This window comes from Helicoverpa zea, chromosome 20, assembly GCF_022581195.2.
Source record: "Helicoverpa zea isolate HzStark_Cry1AcR chromosome 20, ilHelZeax1.1, whole genome shotgun sequence".
NCBI classification, from domain to species: domain Eukaryota; kingdom Metazoa; phylum Arthropoda; class Insecta; order Lepidoptera; family Noctuidae; genus Helicoverpa; species Helicoverpa zea.
Genome location: NC_061471.1, coordinates 4408631 through 4429048, shown reverse-complemented (window position 1 = coordinate 4429048; position 20418 = coordinate 4408631). Strand labels below are relative to the sequence as shown.

Here is a 20418-nt window from a genome sequence, read left to right as displayed (position 1 = left end):
TTATTTAACCCAGGATAAGTGCTAAGTAGGTATAATGCATCGAGCTTAGAATTATAAGGAGACGCCGTTTTGATATTGACGTATCTATAGTTATATAAATATGAAACAAACTATGCAACATAGTTCTGTCTCACTCTTTCTAAGCAGATAAGTGTATTTGAAAACAGGGACAACAATATTTTTGTGATTGCGTAAAATGGTGACATTTACTTTTGAAATCCTTCTGCGTGCCATATCTGGCCATATATGTCATGGTAATTACTTTGCCTGTTTTTTTTTTTTTCAAAGGTATCACCCTACTGAAATGACTCCTCCCATTTGGTTGATGTTGTTGAGGTTATTAGTATCAGTGAAGTTAATGTGATAGTTATAGTTCGGCCATTCAGAGAATGCGTTCCTGACACGTCGCATTCTCTGAATGGCCGAACTATAGTTCTATGACGAAGAGATTATTTATACTCGGTTATTTTTATGCACCCAGTAAGACTCGTACATACTTCTAACTAGAATACAATATCGATATTTGTTGAATCCGGTAGCGGTACAACCCTAGTAATGGCAGCCATTTTAGTTACGACTGCAGACTGACAGTAGGTGTGCACGTTTTTTTCGTGACATTTCCTGTCCCTATAGTTATATGTCAATGGTATAATGTAAGCCAAGCATTTATGTAATATGTTCCAACAAGTGGTTGGCATGGCAACAACCTGTTGCATATATTTTGGAAGAGTGGTTGGATTCTAGACAATTTGTATTGTTGAGTTATTTTAATTTCGGTTACCTACCCACTTAAATGGTTATCCGATACTTCGATATTTGGAACGATAAAATTAAACCTACCCAATTATTTTAATGTTCGATCGACATACAAATACCTTTGTCGGTTTCAATTATGAAAGTACTTTGCAGATACAAATAGTATAGTTCGGCCATTCAGAGAATGCGTTCCTGACACGTCGCGATTGAACTGACGACGTAACTTTGCAATGGCGTTGCAGTTACGATAAAAATATTTTTGCTGGTTGTTTACCGTTTTAACAATTGAGGAGCATTAAAACAACATTATTATATCAATAATCAATGAATGTTATTACGTCGTCAGTATAGTTGGCTTTATGTACCTATACCGATAAGTTTTTGTTAGCGTTCATGCTCCTACGTCAGATCGGATCACGTCACGTGACTGGCTAGCCGTGGTTTTATGTAAAAGTGGCGAGTGAATGAACCAAGGCAAATTATTTGTACCTACTTTCTTGAAACTTTCGAGATAAAAGCGTAAGTACCTATTTCTTTTAATAGTGGCGGTGGAATGTCTGGCTGTATATAGGTAGGTTGTTAGGTACCTACCTACTACTTAAAAAAAAGGAGTCGCGTATTAATGAATCCCAACCTGTAATAAAAACACCTCAAACTTGCTTAACAAACAGAAAAAAACTCGTTTGCTGCGTGACTGTAGCTCCTTTAGTTAAAAAATAGAAGCAAGTATACCTAGTAGGGACCCCTCAGACAGACCGGCTCGGGGAGGAGAGCAAATTCTTAACACGTTGAAAATCGAGTACCTCCTACTTAGTATTTGTGGAACAGGATCTGATCGGCTCTTCGGATCGCGTACTTTTTCTCGATCTTGTAGACGTTTGGCTTCGATCCGCAAGCTTTTTGAGCCGATCGAAGCTGATTCCGGTCTGTGTGAAAAGAAAAATGCGCGCGGATGCTCTAAGAGCCGGTCTGTGTGAACGGACCCTTAGGCCTCGGCCTCGAATTTTGCGGGCAGCGGGGCGGCAGCGGCGGCGGCGCGGGCGGTCACCGCTTGACTGGAGCGCACCGCTCGTTGCCCGCTCCCGCGCCGCTGTATTCGAGGGCCGGTCCATTTGATTATACGCGTTGAGATCCTGCCGCTCCCGCGCCGCGCCGCCGCCGCTGCCGCCCCGCTGCCCGCAAAATTCAAGGCCGAGGCCTTAGTGATTAGTACAGTCGACGCGACGTCTTGAATCAATGATTCAGGTCAAATAGGATGTCAATGAAACAAATTTTTCAGGTTGTTTACTAAACTGTATTTGGATTGGTTTTACTTTAGATATTTTTACTTGAGTGGGTACCTACATTGTATGGTTATGCCTAGGTTGGGTTGGTACATTGGGTATGAAGTTACTTCATATGTTTTTCAGTGAATTTCTTTATATAGCATGGGCAAGTGCGTTTATCGTTGAAAGGTTCAGTTTCGAAAATGGAAGTACATGGATAGACCCTTTCTATTGTACGTTTCAACTCCAGAGCATGCGCCAAATTCTTCGCCTCGATAACCACTTTCATCTGCAAACAGAACTTTTATTTACTACTAGCCCTTCCTCACGTTTTCATCTGCATTCCGAGATACTAAATTCCCACACAAGAGCGGATCCAGGGGCCCGATTCTCCTAAGTTAATAATGTCAAAATCGAATAGAAATCGAATCGCAATATGATCGCAATGGCAGTTTTAACCATATCGGGCATTCTGCTACTAATAAAAGACCAATCGTATTAGATTGACATTTGATTGGTGTGCGATTGGTCTGCTATTTTGGTGATTTTGGTCCATACGGTAGTTTGCTGTACAATCATTTTGCAATCGTAAATCATTTGCAGCCAAATGATTCATTATTGAATGACAGAAAAGGACAAAAACGTTTATTTCAAAGAAAAAATAGCGGAATGCCACATACGTTTCAATCGTAATCGAGTCGGGATTGAATCTCAGTCGAATCGAGTCGAACGTGAATCGTATGTTGCTTAAGTAAAATTAGGAGAATCGGGCCCCAGCTTCGGCGCCAGGGCGGGGGTCACACAGTCGTGGTCAAGTCACAAAAATATTATATTGTAGCGTATACTTCTTTTAATATTAAAAGTAGTAGTATAAATACAATAAGCGCGATCGTAGCGAGCTCGAAATTTTTACGAATGTTAAGAAAAGTGTTTTCATGTAGAAAATGGCCCGAGCAGCGCGTTCAAACAAACAAACAAACAAACTCTTCAGCTTTATAATATTAGTATAGATATACAGCACAAATAGGTACAAGAAAGCGCGATCGTAGCAAGCGCAAGAATTTTTTCAGGTTTCAATTGTCTTACTATTGCTAAGGGTTCATGAAATCAGAGCCGTCTCTAGCTCATGTAGCGCCTGGGTGCAATCATCACCCAAGCGCCACCTATGTATCTATTGAAAGATTTTGAGTACCTAGTACATATTGATCGAAGTACTTAGAGTAGTTACAACAAAAGCACCTGATTAAGTACATTGTAAAGCAACAAGAAGCAGCGAGCGCGAACTTTTTTAAATTACTTGTTTGAAGACTCACAAATCAGACTGGGAATTACGTAGGTACAAACAAAAAGGAACCGTGATTAGAGCGAGTGCCATTTGTGTTCGTTGATTGGGTGCGTCAATAAAAAAATAAACAGTCAGAAATACAGTACAGACATAGTAATTTACTCGCGAGCGTAGCGAGCTAGAATTTTTTCACTTAGTTGGAGGATGTTAAAAGTTAAAAATAATCAAAATAATCAATCCAACAAAGCGAAGGCGACTTTTTTGTCACTGTCATGATACAATGTGGAATTTCCTTATCGAACGGGTGTAATTTCTTCGAAATTTCCTAGTGGTGGGGCGCCCCGATATCGAAGCGCCCGGGTTATTCGCACACCCTGCACCATAGGTTAAGACGGCCCTGCATTAGATACAGCATGTAATGTAGACAACCCGGACAGCGCATTCTTAGTAACAGGGTCCCGTTTCCTCCTTTTGGGTACGGATAAAGAGTAAATAAAGAATAGAGAGTGAGCGTTGCGAGCACGAATTCTTCAGCAAAATTACTCTACCTGTAACTATGTAGGTATCTACCTATTCACTCGGAATAAAAATTATCTTATTCTTATAACAAAAACATAAAACATCGTGTTTAACCATTTCAATTATTGGTCCTCTTAGACCCTGAACCTGGCCCAGGGGGGGGTCATGACCTTGTGACCTACCCCCTGGATCCGCCGTTGTTCCCACACTCCGATAAAGAGCAGCCAGGGTAAAAACGCTAATAAATGAAGGACGTCACGTGTTTTGCGTCGAAGACCCCAACAAAAGTGGACGATTAATCAGTTACCTTCGTTACCCGCTATTGTGTTGTGTATGTATATCGAATTGGTGATAAGAACGTGTTGAATGCAATTATTATCGATAAGTACAATAATTACCTAAGGGTAATTATGTTCCGAACCGATGATTAATTCAGGATCTACTAACTTAATTGAACAAAATCGTGGTGTTCAAAACACGACTTTGCTGGATAACCAACCCGTTATATGAATTACTAATAAAAAGTAAAAAGGGAGGTACCTTCTTCTGGGGAGTATATACATGGGGAGAAATAAATACTCAAAATGTTCTATAATTTAAAGTCTAAAGTGTACCTATAGACCCCCAAGCTAGGGGAGGCATCAAGACTAAAAATTCTGCAAGTGAAGCTAATGTGATGTATTAAAGAATTAACTCATAAAAAATAATTTTATAAGTTATAAAGAACTGTTATAGAGAAGAAATTAATTTATACAATTCAATTAGTAGTAATATTAAAGTGTACCCAACTGGCAACTGGCAACTGGCTGTCAGCATTTATCATAATGCCGTTGTGCTTGGCAAATCTTACTACACGCTAATCACTAGGTAATGATTCACTTATAATTATCATGCAATCGACAATGCTAATTGAATTAGGTACCTCAACAAAGTAGTCTTCACCGTCTGTCCACGAGTTGTCTTGGAAATGTCGATGAATATTGTAGCTGCCCTTTGATATTAGGGTCATGAAATTGGCTTTCGATATAGGATCGTTCCTTATACCAACCTGTAGATAATAAGCATATTAAATTGGGCAATCTTATACATAGGTGTCTCGTCAATTTGATAGATATCGTATAGCTCACCCTAAACTTGACTAATCGGCCTTCAGCGGCTAGTCCTCTTTCGAGACATCGATATAACATGATGTTGTCAACGTTTCCTCCGGTTAGAATACAGACCACACTACAAAATACAATTACCTACTTATTAAAACTTTAACAACCAGATTGACTGAATCACACAATTTTTTTTGTAACTGTTGGAAAATCGTTAGGCTCCTGTAAAAACTAGGTGATATTTCTTACGGCACAACAGTGCGGCCCTTATTGGTATTATTGGTTGTGGTACGTACTTTTTCGATTTCAGTTCTGGGACAAGATTTCCGAGCAAAGCCGCCAAGGGACAAGCTCCAGCACCTTCCACTACGAATTTTTCTCGTTCCGTTAAATGCAGTATGGATCGTGCGACCCAATCTTCTTTCACTAGGAGCTTTTAAAAGACAATCGTTAAGTCAGTAAACATAGACCAACAATTACCTATATGTAGTTACAGTTACATAGCTAGATTAGGTGGGTACAGACAACAGCAGGTCGACCTACCCAAATCTGTCTATTACCCATCCAACATTAACTTTCCACTATAGTGATAAGATCGAATATCTATTGAAGAAGGATTTGACAGACTGTGGTAGGTTAATGTGCAGGCAAAGATTGCACAAGTCGCTAATTAGAAACCAATTTAAGTTATCAGCGAGCGTAGGTACTTGTGCTCAGATTTAGTCGTGAAGCACCATCGAGATTAGAGAGAACGTTCCTATTGTATCCTTTCTACTTATAACTTTCTTACAGATTTTAATTAGAATAAATGAGGAGTATGAGGACCAACCATTTTGTCTAGGAGCGGCTTTGAGGTGGAATAAGCATTACAGCCGACGTTATTGACGGCAATAGCGTCGGCCATGTTAGTTTGGAGGGGCAATGTGACCATTTCATCGTTTTCCAAAGAGTTGAAAAATGTCGGCATCAGCTCAGCTTGAACACCCTACAAACAAATATTGATACTTAGTATTTATTACAGGATTGCTGAGATAAAATGTTATAATCTAAGAACTTACATAAACGAGGGCTGAAGGTTTGTGATGCTTGACGACGGTAGCAATGGCCGCAGCTAGTCCTCCTGAACCCACGGGAACGATGACTGCGTCGAGAAACGGCGTCGATTCCATGAGTTCTAGACCAAGAGTGCCGTATCCCGCCAGAATATGGGGATGGTCACGCCTTTGAGACAAAAAAGCTTACAAATTGAAAGAGTTACTAGTTGAGCATAAAAATCAGATTAAAAACTTAATTTTCCTTCAGTATCCCAACTTCATAATTTATTTGGGTTAATAATTGTGTTTTATATAATAAATAGTAATATTGAGAGGTGGTTATCATAATATCTACGTATAACGTACCCGTTGATATAAGTTAGTCCTTTGTCTTTAGCCAGAGCACGGGCATATTTTTGTGCTTCCAACAAGTTATTTCCTTGTATGACAACCTTTGCTCCGAAAGCATGACATCTTTGCATTTTGTCAATGGGCACGTTCAAGGGTAAAATTACGATGACCGGAATATTCATTTTTGCTGCATAATAGCTCATGGCTATGCCTTCGTTGCCGTTCGACGCTACGACAACGCCAAGCTTTTTCTTGTCTAATGGCATTTGTTCTAAAACATTTATAGCGCCCCTATCCTTAAAACTGTAATAAAATCATTGTATATTTTAAATATTTCATTTACTATATTAATTTTTGGCCAGATTTCCTTTTACTTACCTTCCGGAGTTTTGCATAAATTCTAATTTGTAGTGAATATAAATTCCAAATTCTCGCTGAGTGTGTGCCGCCTAAAAATTAAAATACGTAATTTTAGCCGACATTAAAAATCGTATGATTGTTATCGTAGTATAGGAACGTTATAATTTAATCACGATAAATAATGATCACCTACCATTACGGGGGTATTGATAATGTATGGCTTTATGGTCTGTGCCGCCTCAACGACATCTTCATACTTGATTACCTTGGGGTTTTCTGGGTCGCAGAATTCATCAAAGTCTTCCTACGGATTATGAAAATTAGGTATAGGTAAATAGGGAGGAAGGTAGGGAAATTAGATAGTGATCTGAAACTTGAGGACCAGTCCCTTGATATGTGACCACGTTTAGAATTCATATAGTCATTATAGATAGGCACTGATCCTGAAGAATTGACAATTCAAATATCTCGCAGCATAGCCCGATCTAAAAATATTTAGTCATAAGTACTCACGGTTTTTCGCGACATGTTGATTAGAACTATTGTAATTTGGTATGTCCGGGTTGGTTGGGCTATTGGGGGCGAGCAAAAGGTTTACTTGGGTCTATTCCATGGTTGTGAACTATTGTGTTGCTTGATGGCTTGTGACTTATTTTCGAACAGAAGGAAAACGGCTGTCGTCTTGATAACGTCATGTTTTTTTTTTTTATAATTTCGCATCCTTGTAAAAGAAAGTAGATCCGATAACAGATTTCCTCGCAGGAACACGTTTAGGAAACGATATTGTTTTTATTAGTTCAATAAGTTAAAATCACTGTACAATATTTTCTAGGGGGCTATTGTATTAGAATTCTAGATATGATGTTTGAGATATGTTTAATCAAACGACAGCATTAAAAAAAACCGTCGATGTAATTAAGAATATACTTCCTCATTATGATACCCCCATTTGCACATTATAGAGACTCACACAGTATAGATTTAGTAAAAGTAGTACTATGAGTGGCAGAGAAAACTTTGAACAGTCTCAGGTAGATGATCATTTTGGATAAGTTCTGTGAATCTACACTCCCGAGCAAAAAAATGGAATCGCCCCCTTGCGCTATACAATTACAACGATTGCCAATGATACAATATTTACAGTAAAATGTTTATGGTCTCGTTTGAAAGCCTATACTTTTAGCTTTAAATTAAGGTAGAAACAAAAAAATCATTTCCGTATTTCGAGCTAATCTAGAATAGAAGCTAGTTTATTTAAAACAGCAACGAAAATCAGGCGAAAAATAAAATTGAGCCTAGCTGAAAAATTGAACATTTCAAACAAAATCAAGCATAGCTTATTGTTTCAGTATTTTATATTTCCTCCTCTAGCCCTTATTACTGCTTTTTATGGTTTCTAATGGACATGATGAGTTTTAAACTGTTTCTTGCGGTATTCCCTCTCATTCCTCTACCATGCAGCGCCATTTTCAGCTCAAATGATTTTTTTGTTTCTACCTTTAAAGCTAAAAGTATAGGCTTTCAAACGAGACCATAATAAAACATTTAATTGTAAATATTGTATCATTGGCAATCATTGTATTTGTATAGCGCACGGGGGTAATTCCATTTTTTTGCTCGCGAGTGTAGATGGCGATGTTTCTAACTGCCGTGTCTTCGAAAAAAAATAAAGCTTTGTGTGTTGCCATATTAAGAAGAGTTTAGGACAAGTTTTCCGATTCCTTAAAATGCGTACACTAAAATGTCTACCAGATCCCGGGCCATTGCCACACTGACAACTTGAAATATAGGGCTTTCCAAATAAAAACAAATTCGTCAATAGCAACATTATTTATTTCGGGGGATACATTTTTACTAAATAAATATATCTTACTAAATACCCTGTTTTTACCCTTTGGAGGAAAACTTTACTACTGAAATACACACGGAGGCTCCCACTAATAAACCTGTCGCAGTTGGCTATTTTGTGACTAGAAAAATATATTTAATTTAAAAGTAAGTATTTCATTATTTAATAAATGGGCTTTGGAAAGCATGAACATATTATTTTTGGTTTGAAGGCATCTTGAAACTCGCAGGTATCCGGAAAAAGCTTCTCTATTACATTTTTTAGTGTACGAGCTCGCTTCTGGGTCGTCGTTTCAACCAAGACTGTCAACTGTATAAATAAAATAAAAAATCGATTACAAACAATGTATAAGCTCCTGCTCGCATCCGGGCTTTTAAAAATTAAGGTCTATGGATCTAGGTGCAGCTTCACCGGAAATCGTAGTTTTACATTGCTATTATCAGCCCTTGTAATTATATACCTTTATACACACATTTCTGTTTACATTCATACCACTTGTTGTTAAAGCAGGAGGTGAGTTGCCGATAAAACAATTGGTTAAAGATCACGCAATTTTGAAACATTAACATTTATCTTACGTCTGTATCAAGTATTTTATCTTCGTCAAGCCAATTCTTTTGCGTTTCGCAAAATTTTACATTGCATTTCATGTTCTGAATTACTCTTAAAATTTTGTTTCGTAAATTTTCCATTCCAGGCATCAGCCGCATCTAAAACAAAATAGGCATATTTTTTAAACCACTACAACGCACCTATATCATAAGAGGCAGGAAAACAAAAAGTTTGTCGGGAACTCGAGTAGGTAGATTAGGAAGAAATTCAATTATTTTAATTATATAGCCATGAAAGCTTTCAATAAAATATTTGTGTGTAATTTAAATAAATAAATCTATCCTCTCGTGCACTTCGTTTAGTACCCGTATTGCGCGGGTGAGGGGTGCTTTCACCAGCAGATTGGTTCAGCTAGGAGCAAATATATACAAGTTACTATATCTTACGGTTATCGCGATACATCGACCTTCAACTGCCTTCCCATGTGCGATAGCCCGTTGTAAAGGCCATATGTCCATGTTACCTCCAGACACGATACACACCACTCTGTAAAAAAATACTAAACTGACACGTATAGGTAGGTACACTCAACCTCTAAAGGAACATATCCAAACCAAAACAGCTGAACAACAAAGTTCATAGATACAGACGCTGCTAAAATTTATTTAAGTACCTAGCTTCCTTCCTTCCAAAAGCAACTGAACCTACCTGGTGTTCATTAAATACAAAAGACGCTGAACAACTGATCGTGTCGAAAGAATCCAAAAATATTGAATTATTTGAGTATTCAGCTAATTTAGAATTTTTAGAACGTTCAGTTTCCTCTCTAGTGTGGTCACAAGATGACTGAGTTGGTGGCAATGTACCAATTCAGAAGTAGGTACCCTTTCTAATGATTAAAAAAATCCAAGGACATACTTATTTTTTGTTTCTTTTTTTTTTTTTTTTGGAAAATAAACTTTTTATAAGACTTACTTTTTGCCTTTTAACTCTGGAAGTATATCTGGCATGGACATGAGTGCTCCTAAACTGATTGCACCGGCTCCTTCTGCAATTACCTTTTCTTCTTCCATGAGATGTAAAATTGCTCGTGCAGTCCAGTCGTCATGGACTAATATCTACATATCAATTATACGAAATAATTAATGTTCCTCCAAAGAAAAAGAGGTTAAAAATAGTAGGAGTTAAAAAGACAAACCAGTTTATCGATGAGCGACCTCGCCGTATGAAAAGCATTTTCACCAGCTTTAGGGACGGTCAATGATTCAGCTAAACCCCTTTCGGGTTCAATTAGGTAGGGGCTCTTGTAATCAATAGCTTTTGCAAAACTGCAGCTTTTACCGGTCTCTACGCCCTAGTATTGGAATAAGTTATTGATTATAACATTACATATAAACATATCAAACAAAAGATTAATAGGTTATCAGTAAAAGTAAAAATAGCTACGTATATCAGAATGTTTGGTTTAACGTGCTTGACAAAAGTGGCCACGCCCGCAATCAGTCCCCCGCCACCGATAGGGATGAGGATTGCGTCAGTGTCGGGCAATTGTTCCAATATTTCAATACCGATAGAACCAGCACCAGCTATTACATTAGGGTGGTCATATCTGAAAAGGATGTGTCTTATAAATCGTGGTACCAACAAATATAATGAAGGCATCATGTATTAAATTACCCATTTATGTAAGTTCCAATACGACCTTGGTCGTGTATCATCTTAAAAGCGCGTTTTTTGGCCTCGAGTATGGTTTTACCACAGAGCACGACAGTGGCGCCATATTCCTGACAATGGGCAACAATAGAGTTAGCAGTCCACGAGGGGAGTACCACCGTCACTGCGATGTCCAGTAATTGCCCTTGATGTGCCAGAGACTGCGCAAAAAAAAATATCTTATAACTATCGTTTGATATGGTAGAATGGATTCATCCACGCGATCAGTATGGTAGAGAAACCATCGATAAAAGTCAAATAATTCTAGCTGGTCAAAGAAAACACTTAAGTTACTTAATTATAGCTGAAGATTACATAAGATAATTACCTGGGCCCAATTGCCCACGGATGCTGTGTAGACACCACCTCTCTTCTGTTCAGGAGTTAACATTAGTAAAGCATATATCGCCGCTCGCTCGTGGAAACTGTGTTACCAAAATATCTTATAAAAATTAAAAAAAAAAACGTTTTGATTCTATAACTGATTTATATAACTATTTATACATACGTTCCAGTAAAGTGAACGGTTTCTAGCTTGAAGTATAATTCCATGCCAAATTTTTCACATGTTTTTGATTTCTGGAAACAAATCTAGTCATTTATTAAACCATACTTTCAATTTGCTTCATCTGAGATATTGCGAAGATTCATCATTTGAGGAGAACTCGTCTTTCCTTCCTCCGTGGAGGAATTGCAAATCGGACTACACTTATTAACATTTCGACGACTCAGACTACATACAGCCTTGGCCAAAAGTATTGAGCACCCATGAAATCTTTCAGTTTTATGCGGAGTATCAAATAGAAATAAAACAAAACTTTTTTTTTATTTGTAATTTACTATTTATTAATTGAAAATTCATATTTTGTGGGACCACCCTTTGCCTTAATTACAGCAGAAATTCTTTTTGGTAAACAGCTAACAAGATTTTTACAGTCTTCAGCAGTAATCGCGTTCCATTCTAGGCGCAGGTAGCGTTTCAATTCTTCTCTGTTGTTAATTGTGTGGCGCCTAACTCGAAGCTTTAATAAACCCCACAAATGTTCTATGGGGTTCAGATCTGGCGACTGGGCAGGCCAGTCAAGAAGCTCTATGCTATTTTTCCGAAACCATGTCATAGTGCGGGCAGATTTGTGGCAAGGCACGTTATCCTGCTGGAATTTATCACTATCCATGTTCGTGTCACCGAAAAGTTTCGTGAATGAAGGCAGCAACGCAGTTTCTAGCACATTTATGTACTTAGAAGAGTCCATGCGGCCCTCACACAGGAACAATTTGCCAACTCCAGAATCGGTCATGCAACTCTAGACCATTATACTGCCGCCGCCGTGTTTTACTGTTGGGACCACACACTCTGGCTTAAATTCTTCGCCCACCCGGCGACGCACAAAGGTCACACCAGGTGTACCAAAAATCTGCAATAAAGAGAAAAATATTGAGTTCCGGAAATAAAAAGAACTTCCTCTATGCGTTTAGAATTTAAACCATTTTATATTATTTTGTGAGGGCATTAAATTGACTTACTCACCTCAAAGTTTGATTCGTCTGACCACACAACATTTGACCAATCTTCAGCGGTGAAAGTTCGGTGTTGTAAGGCCTATTTGTACCGAGCTTTTTTGTTGCTCTAGGAGAGCCATGGCTTGTTCCTAGCTTTACAGCCTTTCAGACCAGCTTCCTGAAGCCTTCTACGAGTAGTTCGAGCAGAAATTGTTTTCTTCATTTGTTCTGAAAACTCAGCAGCGAGCTCTGAAGATGTTTTTTTCCTATTTCTTAATGACTCTCTCAGTAACTGACGATCCTGCGGGCCTATGGTGATGCGTTTGCGCCCGGTTCTCGGTCTATTCTGATGTGATCCGGTATCAGAGAATCGCTGAATAGCATAATGCACGGATCGGCGCGAACATTTCACAGTTTTAGAAATCTCTACTTGTGATTTCCCTTGCTCATACAGAAGCTGTATCTGCACACGTTTTTCTAAAGAAAGTTCGTTTTGTTTTGGCATATTGCAACGATAACACTTAAAACTTTGAAATAAAATACCAAAGGCGCACTAGATCACTGGATGTTGTCACAACGAGCGATGGTAGCGAACTAAAAAAATAATTCAAAAATTGTAAAAGACACATTTTTTTGCACCCAGGTGTTTTATTGTCAGCTGCGGCATAAGTCATTGTTTTAAAATGTTTGTAGATAACCGATAAAAGAATACTTCAACGATAGATTCGGGTTTCTCCCATAATTACCGTGATCTTGCGAAATTTGTAAGGTGCTCAATACTTTTGGCCAAGGCTGTATTTCATGTATTCACATATTTTTTTAGAGGTCAGGCAATAGTATCAATAATGTAAGTTATCAATGTGAGTGTAGTTTCTAAGTATATTCTTAGGCACTAACGACTGATTAAAGATGAAGGAAAACATCTCGAGGAAACCCGCATTGAAAAGGCGTGGTGATTATCGCAAAATCTTTTTCTGTGAGAAAGGAGGGCTATACCCCCACTGAGACACTAAAAAGGCTTATGATGATGATTATATATCTCTATACTCTAAGAAGTGTTCAAAAATGTACCATGAGTGGAGTAGTGTTAATAATCTCACGGATAACTTCGTCAGCTTTCACGACGTGCCTATAATGTATTGTTTTTGGACAAGCTGGATCTGAGTATCGATCATACTCAATGTTAGACGGATTCTGAAAACGTTGTTAAGTGTATAAGTATTTCTTAATGCTACAGTTTTATCGACCTATTTAAGACTATGTAAGATCTTGAGAAGAGACATGTTGAAGGAAAAAGTCCATTGATTAATGGTATGTCCAGAAAAAATATTGGCCGCTGTGGCTTCGAAGGATGTTACTTAGCTGCGCTCACTGTACACTGACTTTCATAGTACAATCCGACATGACCTATGAAAGATCAAGCGCAGGACCGACTAACTTAACTTGTTTTACCTTATCATTCCACACGGGTGTGTCACCAAGAACTTTGACTCGGGGCTGCTTTTTGAAAGTTTATTAAAAGCGACCACTTAAAATTGGATAGTATATATAATTTAGAATCTAAAATACTCTCTTACTGGACACCAAAGGGATTGCTTAATGATATCCCGCTTGGCGAGCACTGCGGGGGATAAGCCCAGAGACTCTCTACAGACGGGTGGCGGCGGCGCCGGAACAGGCTGTTTTGGCATAGTGGCTGGATCTTATATATTTGTTAACAGCTGAAAAATAAGAACATTTTGCCTGATTGTCCTGGTGAATGAAGTACTATTGTGATTAGAAATCAATTTAAATGTTATTTCATTTTGATTACGAGTGTCCGTGACACTTTGTCGGTTTGATGCTTAGTGTCATTCTATATTTTTTTATAATTTTTATTCTTGATTTTATCTATGAAGCAAATATTTGACGCCAACTTCTGAACTATTTAAAATCCTGTTTCCTGGTACATGTATAAAAATAATTTTCGATTTATTAGGCAAGGATTCAAAGATGCTACGAAATTCCTGCTACGCCGAGCTACGCCGTAGCTTCTGGTGTGTAGCATGTGGCGTAGTAAAATCTGCTTAGTTCGTATAATTTACTAAAAAATACTGCCTCGTGTACTCTAGTGATCGCAAGCGCGGCTGCTGTGCCCAAGGTCTCGGGTTCGATTCCCGGTTTCTTTGTGGGTTTTCTAAAACTTTCACAAAGCAGCCCGTAGTTGGAAGTTGGTGATTGATTCACCCGTGCATCGGAGAGCACGTTAATGCCAGTCCTGCACCTGATCTCTCTCCGGTCGTGTCGGATTGCCGCTATTGCTATAGTGAAAGGCGAAACTCACCAATAATGTTTGTTTTGTCGTGTGTAAAGTGCGTCGGAGAGCACGTAAATGTCGATCCTGTTCCTGATCTCTTCGGTCGTGTCGGATTACGTTCCTATCGGGCTATGAGATTTAAGGAATAGTGAGTGCAATTGTGTCTGCGCAAATAATCGTGCACTATAATATGTCCTGCGCAGCTGGATGATCTCCATAAATGAGAACAGCCACCGTGGTCGAAATCAACCGTGGACGCCTATACAAAAATAATTTTCGATTTATCAGGCAAGGATTCAGAGATGCTACGAAATTCCTGCTACACCGAACTACGCCGTCCTACGCCGTAGCTTCTGGTGTGTAGCATGTGGCGTAGTAAAACTGTCGCGGCGTAGTAAAATCTGCTCGTAGTTCTTTAAGTTCGTATAATTTAATGAAATACATATTTATGATTTGGCGACTCACCTGGAATCCCCGAATATCCCAATAATTCACAAACATTACAACTCTATAAGATTAGTATGTATAAGTTAAGATTATTCACAGAACACAAAAAAAAACAATTGCATTTAAAATTATTTATTATGACAGTCTTATCTAACATGGGTCTAAAAACAAGTGTTATATTCTGATCAGTAGGTATGTACTTCTTTAGGACATCATATATTATTTCTGCAAAAAATACTATTTCTGCATGCATACTGGATTTGGGGCTAGGCACGGACCACGTTTAGCGGTCGAAGACTTTTCGGGGTGCTCGTTAATATCTTGGAAGAGATAGTCCTTGTAGTGCTTCTTGATAACGTCTACCAACTCCTTAGTGTGGTCCCATCCTCTCGTCTCACAGATTACTTTGAACTAAAACATTGAAAAAAATATTTGTTAAATTAAGATGATTCACAAGAAGGTACGAAGAGTTAACTGAGATTTAAATAGATGGTCGAAAATGCATAATACGTTAACATACGGTTTTTCTTTTTTTTTCTTTTAGATAAGTGTTTTCTTTTCTTTAAAAGAAGCAATCGCAGAGTATTGTATAGTTATGTTACTATCTAATATGTATATTTCTACTGCGTCCTTCATCGATGGAAGCAACAGTATTTGAGCGGCAATGTTTAGAATTCCCCCCAGTTTATCTGATCCCGAGAGGAAACCGAACCCGTGGTGCGCGAGTCCATGTGCATAAACCCTTACCTGGACATTAAAAATAGCTTCTTTGACGCACACTCGCTCAGGCACACAGTCTCGCAAAGTGACGCCAATGCCTGCCAGCATGCCACACAACTCCGCCAGCCCGCCGGGACGGTCCGAGATCGACACCTTGAACTTCACCAGGCGCCCTTCAGCAGCCATACCCCTCTCCAGCGCGCGACCGAACGTGGTCGTGTCTATGTTGCCGCCACTGATCACCACTACAACTCTGAAATATATTATCGTTATAATAGATTGGTTTAACTACTGCCTAATCCTAAATCCTGAGCTCGTGTTCGTCTTTACAGACTAGCTCAGCTTTGTTGATGTTAGTGATATTAAAACTGTATATAATGTTTCCTTTAAATAAAAATGTATGATATGGGTGCGTATCTGAATAGGAAGAGTATTACTTCGACTTCTGTGAGCAACAAGTTTTATCTTAATAAAATCAAATAACTCTGCTGCTCTGAAAAAAAATTCCGCACATTAAAAAAGTGTGTCTCACTTTTTGCCTTTCAAGTTAGGGAATAGGCCAGCCATAAGAGCTGCTACTCCGACAGCTCCGGCACCTTCTATCACAAACTTCTCTTCCTCAACGACATGCATTATCGCACGAGCCACCCAATCTTCTTTTACGACAACCTAACAAAAATACGAGAGTTATTATAAGATTTAAAAAAAAAATATATTGTTTGCCATTGTTTTTCTACACTCGTTAATATTGATCGAGGTTTTAATGGTGGCACTACTTCCTTTACCATTTTATCGACCAGGCCCTTGAGGTTGAAGAAAGTATTCACTCCGACTCTGTTTACAGCCAACCCATCCGCGATCGAAGAATCGATCGGCAGAAAGATTCGTTCGTTTTTCTTAAGCGATTCCACCATGCTGCAAGTTTTATCTGTTTCGATTCCCTGAAATGGAAAAAATAGATTTTGATGATAAGGGGAACTGAGCAGAGCATTTTCTGATATTGCATTTAGTCAATCTAGTTAGGATCTTATACCGCAAGGTGTCGTAGCTAAGGGCACGCCACTATAGTGGCGGTAAGTCCCCTCTTTGAGGAGTGGCTCGGGAGGAGTCACGGCGCCCTCACGTACCGCATGACGCAGGTCCTCACCGGACACGGTTGTTTCGGGAGGTACCTGCATCGAATCGGTCGTGAGGAGGCGCCCGGGTGTCACCACTGTGCGGACAACCCCGAGGACACGGTGGACCACACAGTCCAGGAGTGCCCTGCGTGGGAAGGGCACCGCCGGGTCCTCGTTGAGGCTTTGGGCGGCGGCGACCTCTCGCGTCCGGCCCTGGTTCAGGCCATGGTCCGCGGCGAGAGGGAATGGGATGCCGTCGCCTCCTTCTGCGAAGCGGTCATGCTCGAGAAGGAGGAGGCGGAACGCCAGAGAGTTCGCACCTCTCATCCCGGCCGCCGCTCTGGACCAGGTAGACACCATGGGCGCCGGGTGTCGCGAGATAACTCTCGGCCACCGTAGGCGTGGGTCTGTGGGCGGTGAGTTCGGGTGGCTCATCGTCCCTCTGTCTGCTTAGACGACAGACCCGTGTCGACGGCGCGCGTTGTTCCACGCGCTCCTCAAAGAGATGTCAGCAACCCCAGCGGGGCCCAGCAGGGCCAAGGCCTGGCGGGGCTGCGGGTTGTTCAAAAGAGATACCGCGGCCCTGGTACATAAAAGGCCTATGACGGAACACGACGGTTTTTAGTCAGTAAGAGTCTGACACTCCCTCACCGCTGCTAACCCACAGCGGGAGGGGTCATTTGATGATTTTTGACGTCGGAAAAAAAAAGGTGTCGTAGCTATAAATTCGTTTAACTAAGGTACTACACACGGTAAACTACACGGTGTAAGCAGCTTGAGCATGTTGAGGCACATGCGCAGCATGCATGCATGCATATTAAATACGTGCTGGTCCAGCGACTCGCACATTTACCAAAGCAAAATACCCACCCGCGGGCTCTTGTCACTTGTCACTTGCTCCAGCTACATGCACCGCGTAGACGCACATGTAACCTCAACTTACATAAACCTCAGTGTCAGGCTTCAGATGTTTGATGGCTATGGCTACCCCAGCCAGCAAGCTGCCGCCACCGCACGGTACGAGCACAGCGTCCACTGTGGGCAACTGTTCTAATATCTCTATACCAATGGTACCTTGGCCTTCTATTACGTTTGGGTGGTCGTAACTGAAATGAAAATATTCGATTAGTTCGTCAACATCACGGAGAAGAATATAATTAAGGCTGATTTTACAGTCATGCTGATCATGCGCTGACTGCGCAGATGATGTTCAGTCAAACTACGCGCGTAGCTGTCAGTGCCGATGGTCAGTGTGACTGTAAAACCGGCCTTAATAACGTAGGTAATAAAGTGTGTGGTGTGAAATCCCTTCTAATATGTCTAGTCTCAAGGAATTTATTTTTTGATTCCACTGTCAATGCATGTATAAAAATACCAGCAAGGCTTTATTTTAAGGTTCACTTAAAATTGACTTGCTATTTTAATTCGTCTACTAGCCACTTTGACGTCACACACGTCAAAAATTCGTCTTCATGCACTGTTTGACGGCGCGTAGCCTGGTTTCCTTGCATTCTGCTCATCTTTCCGTCCTGTGTGGTCAAGAAACTTGAATCTTGTATTTTACGTTTGAATATAAACTCACCCATTAACATACATCATTTTTTTTTCTTTGGCCGTAGTCATTGCAAACCGTTTAGCTTCGGCCATATTTTTACCATGCAGTAAAACCTTCGCACCAGGTCTCTCTGCATTGACTATTTTGGCTATGGCAGCCTGCTCAGGCATGACGATCAAGCATGGTATGTTTAGCTTAGCCGCGTTGTAGGTCATCGCAGCGCCGTGGTTGCCAGAACTAGCTGATATCACGCCATACTTTTTTTGTTCGTCGGATAGCAGCATCAAGGTATTGCGCACTCCACGCTCCTTGAAACTGTTGAACATTTTGAATTATTGTCAATGTGTAATGTTAGTACACAAGCTGCGAGAAGCTGGCGTTTTTGTTTTTATCAATGATATTACACTAAAATTTAGTGTTTATTTTTTAGTGACCAAACAATAAAATATGTGTCACCGTGATCGATTCTAACATTCTAACGGGGGTTGGTTTACCATAACAATAGTTAATGCCACCCTCAAGTTAACTCTAAATTGCTAATAATTATAGTTCGGCCATTCAGAGAATGCGTTCCTGACACGTCGCGATTGAACTGACGACGTAATAACATTCATTGATTATTGATATAATAATGTTGTTTTAATGCTCCTCAATTGTTAAAACGGTAAACAACCAGCAAAAATATTTTTATCGTAACTGCAACGCCATTGCAAAGTTACGTCGTCAGTTCAATCGCGACGTGTCAGGAACGCATTCTCTGAATGGCCGAACTATAGTGATGAAAAAATGCTTCATTATACTTACTTTCCTGTAACCTGTAAGAATTCCTGCTTCATATACAAATCCAATCCCAGCTTCTCTGACATGTGAGCTCGCTGCAACAGAAATGTTGGCGGATATTTTGTTAAATCTGTCGAAGGTCCATAGCAATAATGTCTTTGTCTCAGATATGTATCTTAAATATAATCTAGATGAGCAGTATTTTGATTCCTTAATTGCCTTAATATACTTCTTAAGAGGCGAAGGTACCTTTTTCTTTGTTTCTTTCCAAAAGAAGATACCACATGTTTATCAAATATAGGTATGTATGCTACGACATTGGGCAGATGACATGAATGCAAGACATGTTGCAGGTATAGATGACTTACCGGACATTGTGTACGAATGACTTGTCCTACCATTCGTCGTGACGCCGCCAGAATATCTTCATATTTGACTTTACGCGGATTGTCAGGATCACACCACTCATCATATTCCGGATCCTACAAACAATAGTCAATCCCTAATGTAGAAGTGAAATACATTTTTTTTTTATAGAAAACAATGATGACACACTCTATCACTGTTTTCTACAAAAAAATGTATTTCCACTTCTACTGAATTCATGCATAGAATACAGTGGAACAAGCGTAATTTTTTTATCTTCTTCCTTTTTCACGCAAGGGAATAGCTAGGTAGTAAATTGGACATTAGATTGGAATTAGCTAGGCAGCTAAAGCTATCTTTCTCTTCAACATTAGAACTTTTGATTTGAACTGTAATCAAGGAGAAGCAGAGTTCTATAGTACTTGATTATTCTACTGTAGGTACTTTGATACATAATTAGCAACACAGTGAGCCTTATAACAGAATGCTTCGTAGTTCATCTGCCGACTTGGAGGATTTTTCAATCGAAGTTAAAGTTTCCGAAATGGTACTCACATCTTTAGGATTCGCCATTTTAGCCTTAAATACCAATTTTTACGTTATCACACTAGTAAATTTTCATATTGATTTTGAATAAAAATTTGGGAAAAATGCTGAAACATGTTGACTGTCGATATTGCATGTGACATTTACAATTTCTCTTTGTCGTTGGATTGTTGTGAAAGAAGGTAAACCATTAGAATGTTTCGTATTTGTTGTTCTATACCTACTTGGACGATGGCTCTAGGATCTAGAGAGCATGTCGACACAGGAGATCATCTCACTCGATGTCTCGATGGCTTCGTGCCACTC

At 39.6% G+C, this 20418-nt stretch overlaps 3 protein-coding genes and 1 long non-coding RNA gene across 4 annotated transcripts; all 4 read right to left on the bottom strand.

Annotated features, from left to right (window-relative positions):
* Positions 1-2041: 2041 nt before the first annotated feature.
* LOC124640363 (L-threonine ammonia-lyase-like) lies at positions 2042-7198 on the bottom strand. The gene is made up of 10 exons (XM_047178102.1): positions 7184-7198; positions 6864-6974; positions 6689-6759; positions 6326-6613; positions 5984-6146; positions 5755-5910; positions 5222-5358; positions 4953-5052; positions 4748-4873; positions 2042-2310 (listed from the first exon to the last, which is right to left on the bottom strand). The coding sequence occupies exons 1-10, from the start codon at positions 7196-7198 to the stop codon at positions 2146-2148; spliced, it is 1332 nt and encodes a 443-aa protein (XP_047034058.1). The 3' UTR covers positions 2042-2145.
* Positions 7199-9088: 1890 nt separating this feature from the next.
* LOC124640310 (L-threonine ammonia-lyase-like) lies at positions 9089-13975 on the bottom strand. Its single transcript, XM_047178025.1, has 10 exons — positions 13862-13975; positions 13356-13478; positions 11293-11363; positions 11113-11209; positions 10749-10945; positions 10518-10680; positions 10270-10425; positions 10047-10189; positions 9518-9617; positions 9089-9229 (listed from the first exon to the last, which is right to left on the bottom strand). The coding sequence occupies exons 1-10, from the start codon at positions 13973-13975 to the stop codon at positions 9089-9091; spliced, it is 1305 nt and encodes a 434-aa protein (XP_047033981.1).
* Positions 11603-12877, bottom strand: LOC124640476. Its single transcript, XR_006985554.1, has 2 exons — positions 12313-12877; positions 11603-12199 (listed from the first exon to the last, which is right to left on the bottom strand). It is a non-coding gene; the product is annotated as an uncharacterized LOC124640476 (long non-coding RNA).
* A 1205-nt stretch (positions 13976-15180) lies between the features above and the next one.
* Positions 15181-20139, bottom strand: LOC124640374 (L-threonine ammonia-lyase-like). Its single transcript, XM_047178115.1, has 9 exons — positions 20122-20139; positions 19569-19682; positions 19225-19295; positions 18448-18735; positions 17809-17971; positions 16533-16688; positions 16280-16416; positions 15775-16000; positions 15181-15438 (listed from the first exon to the last, which is right to left on the bottom strand). The coding sequence occupies exons 1-9, from the start codon at positions 20137-20139 to the stop codon at positions 15265-15267; spliced, it is 1347 nt and encodes a 448-aa protein (XP_047034071.1). The 3' UTR covers positions 15181-15264.
* Between the last annotated feature and the right edge of the window lie 279 nt (positions 20140-20418).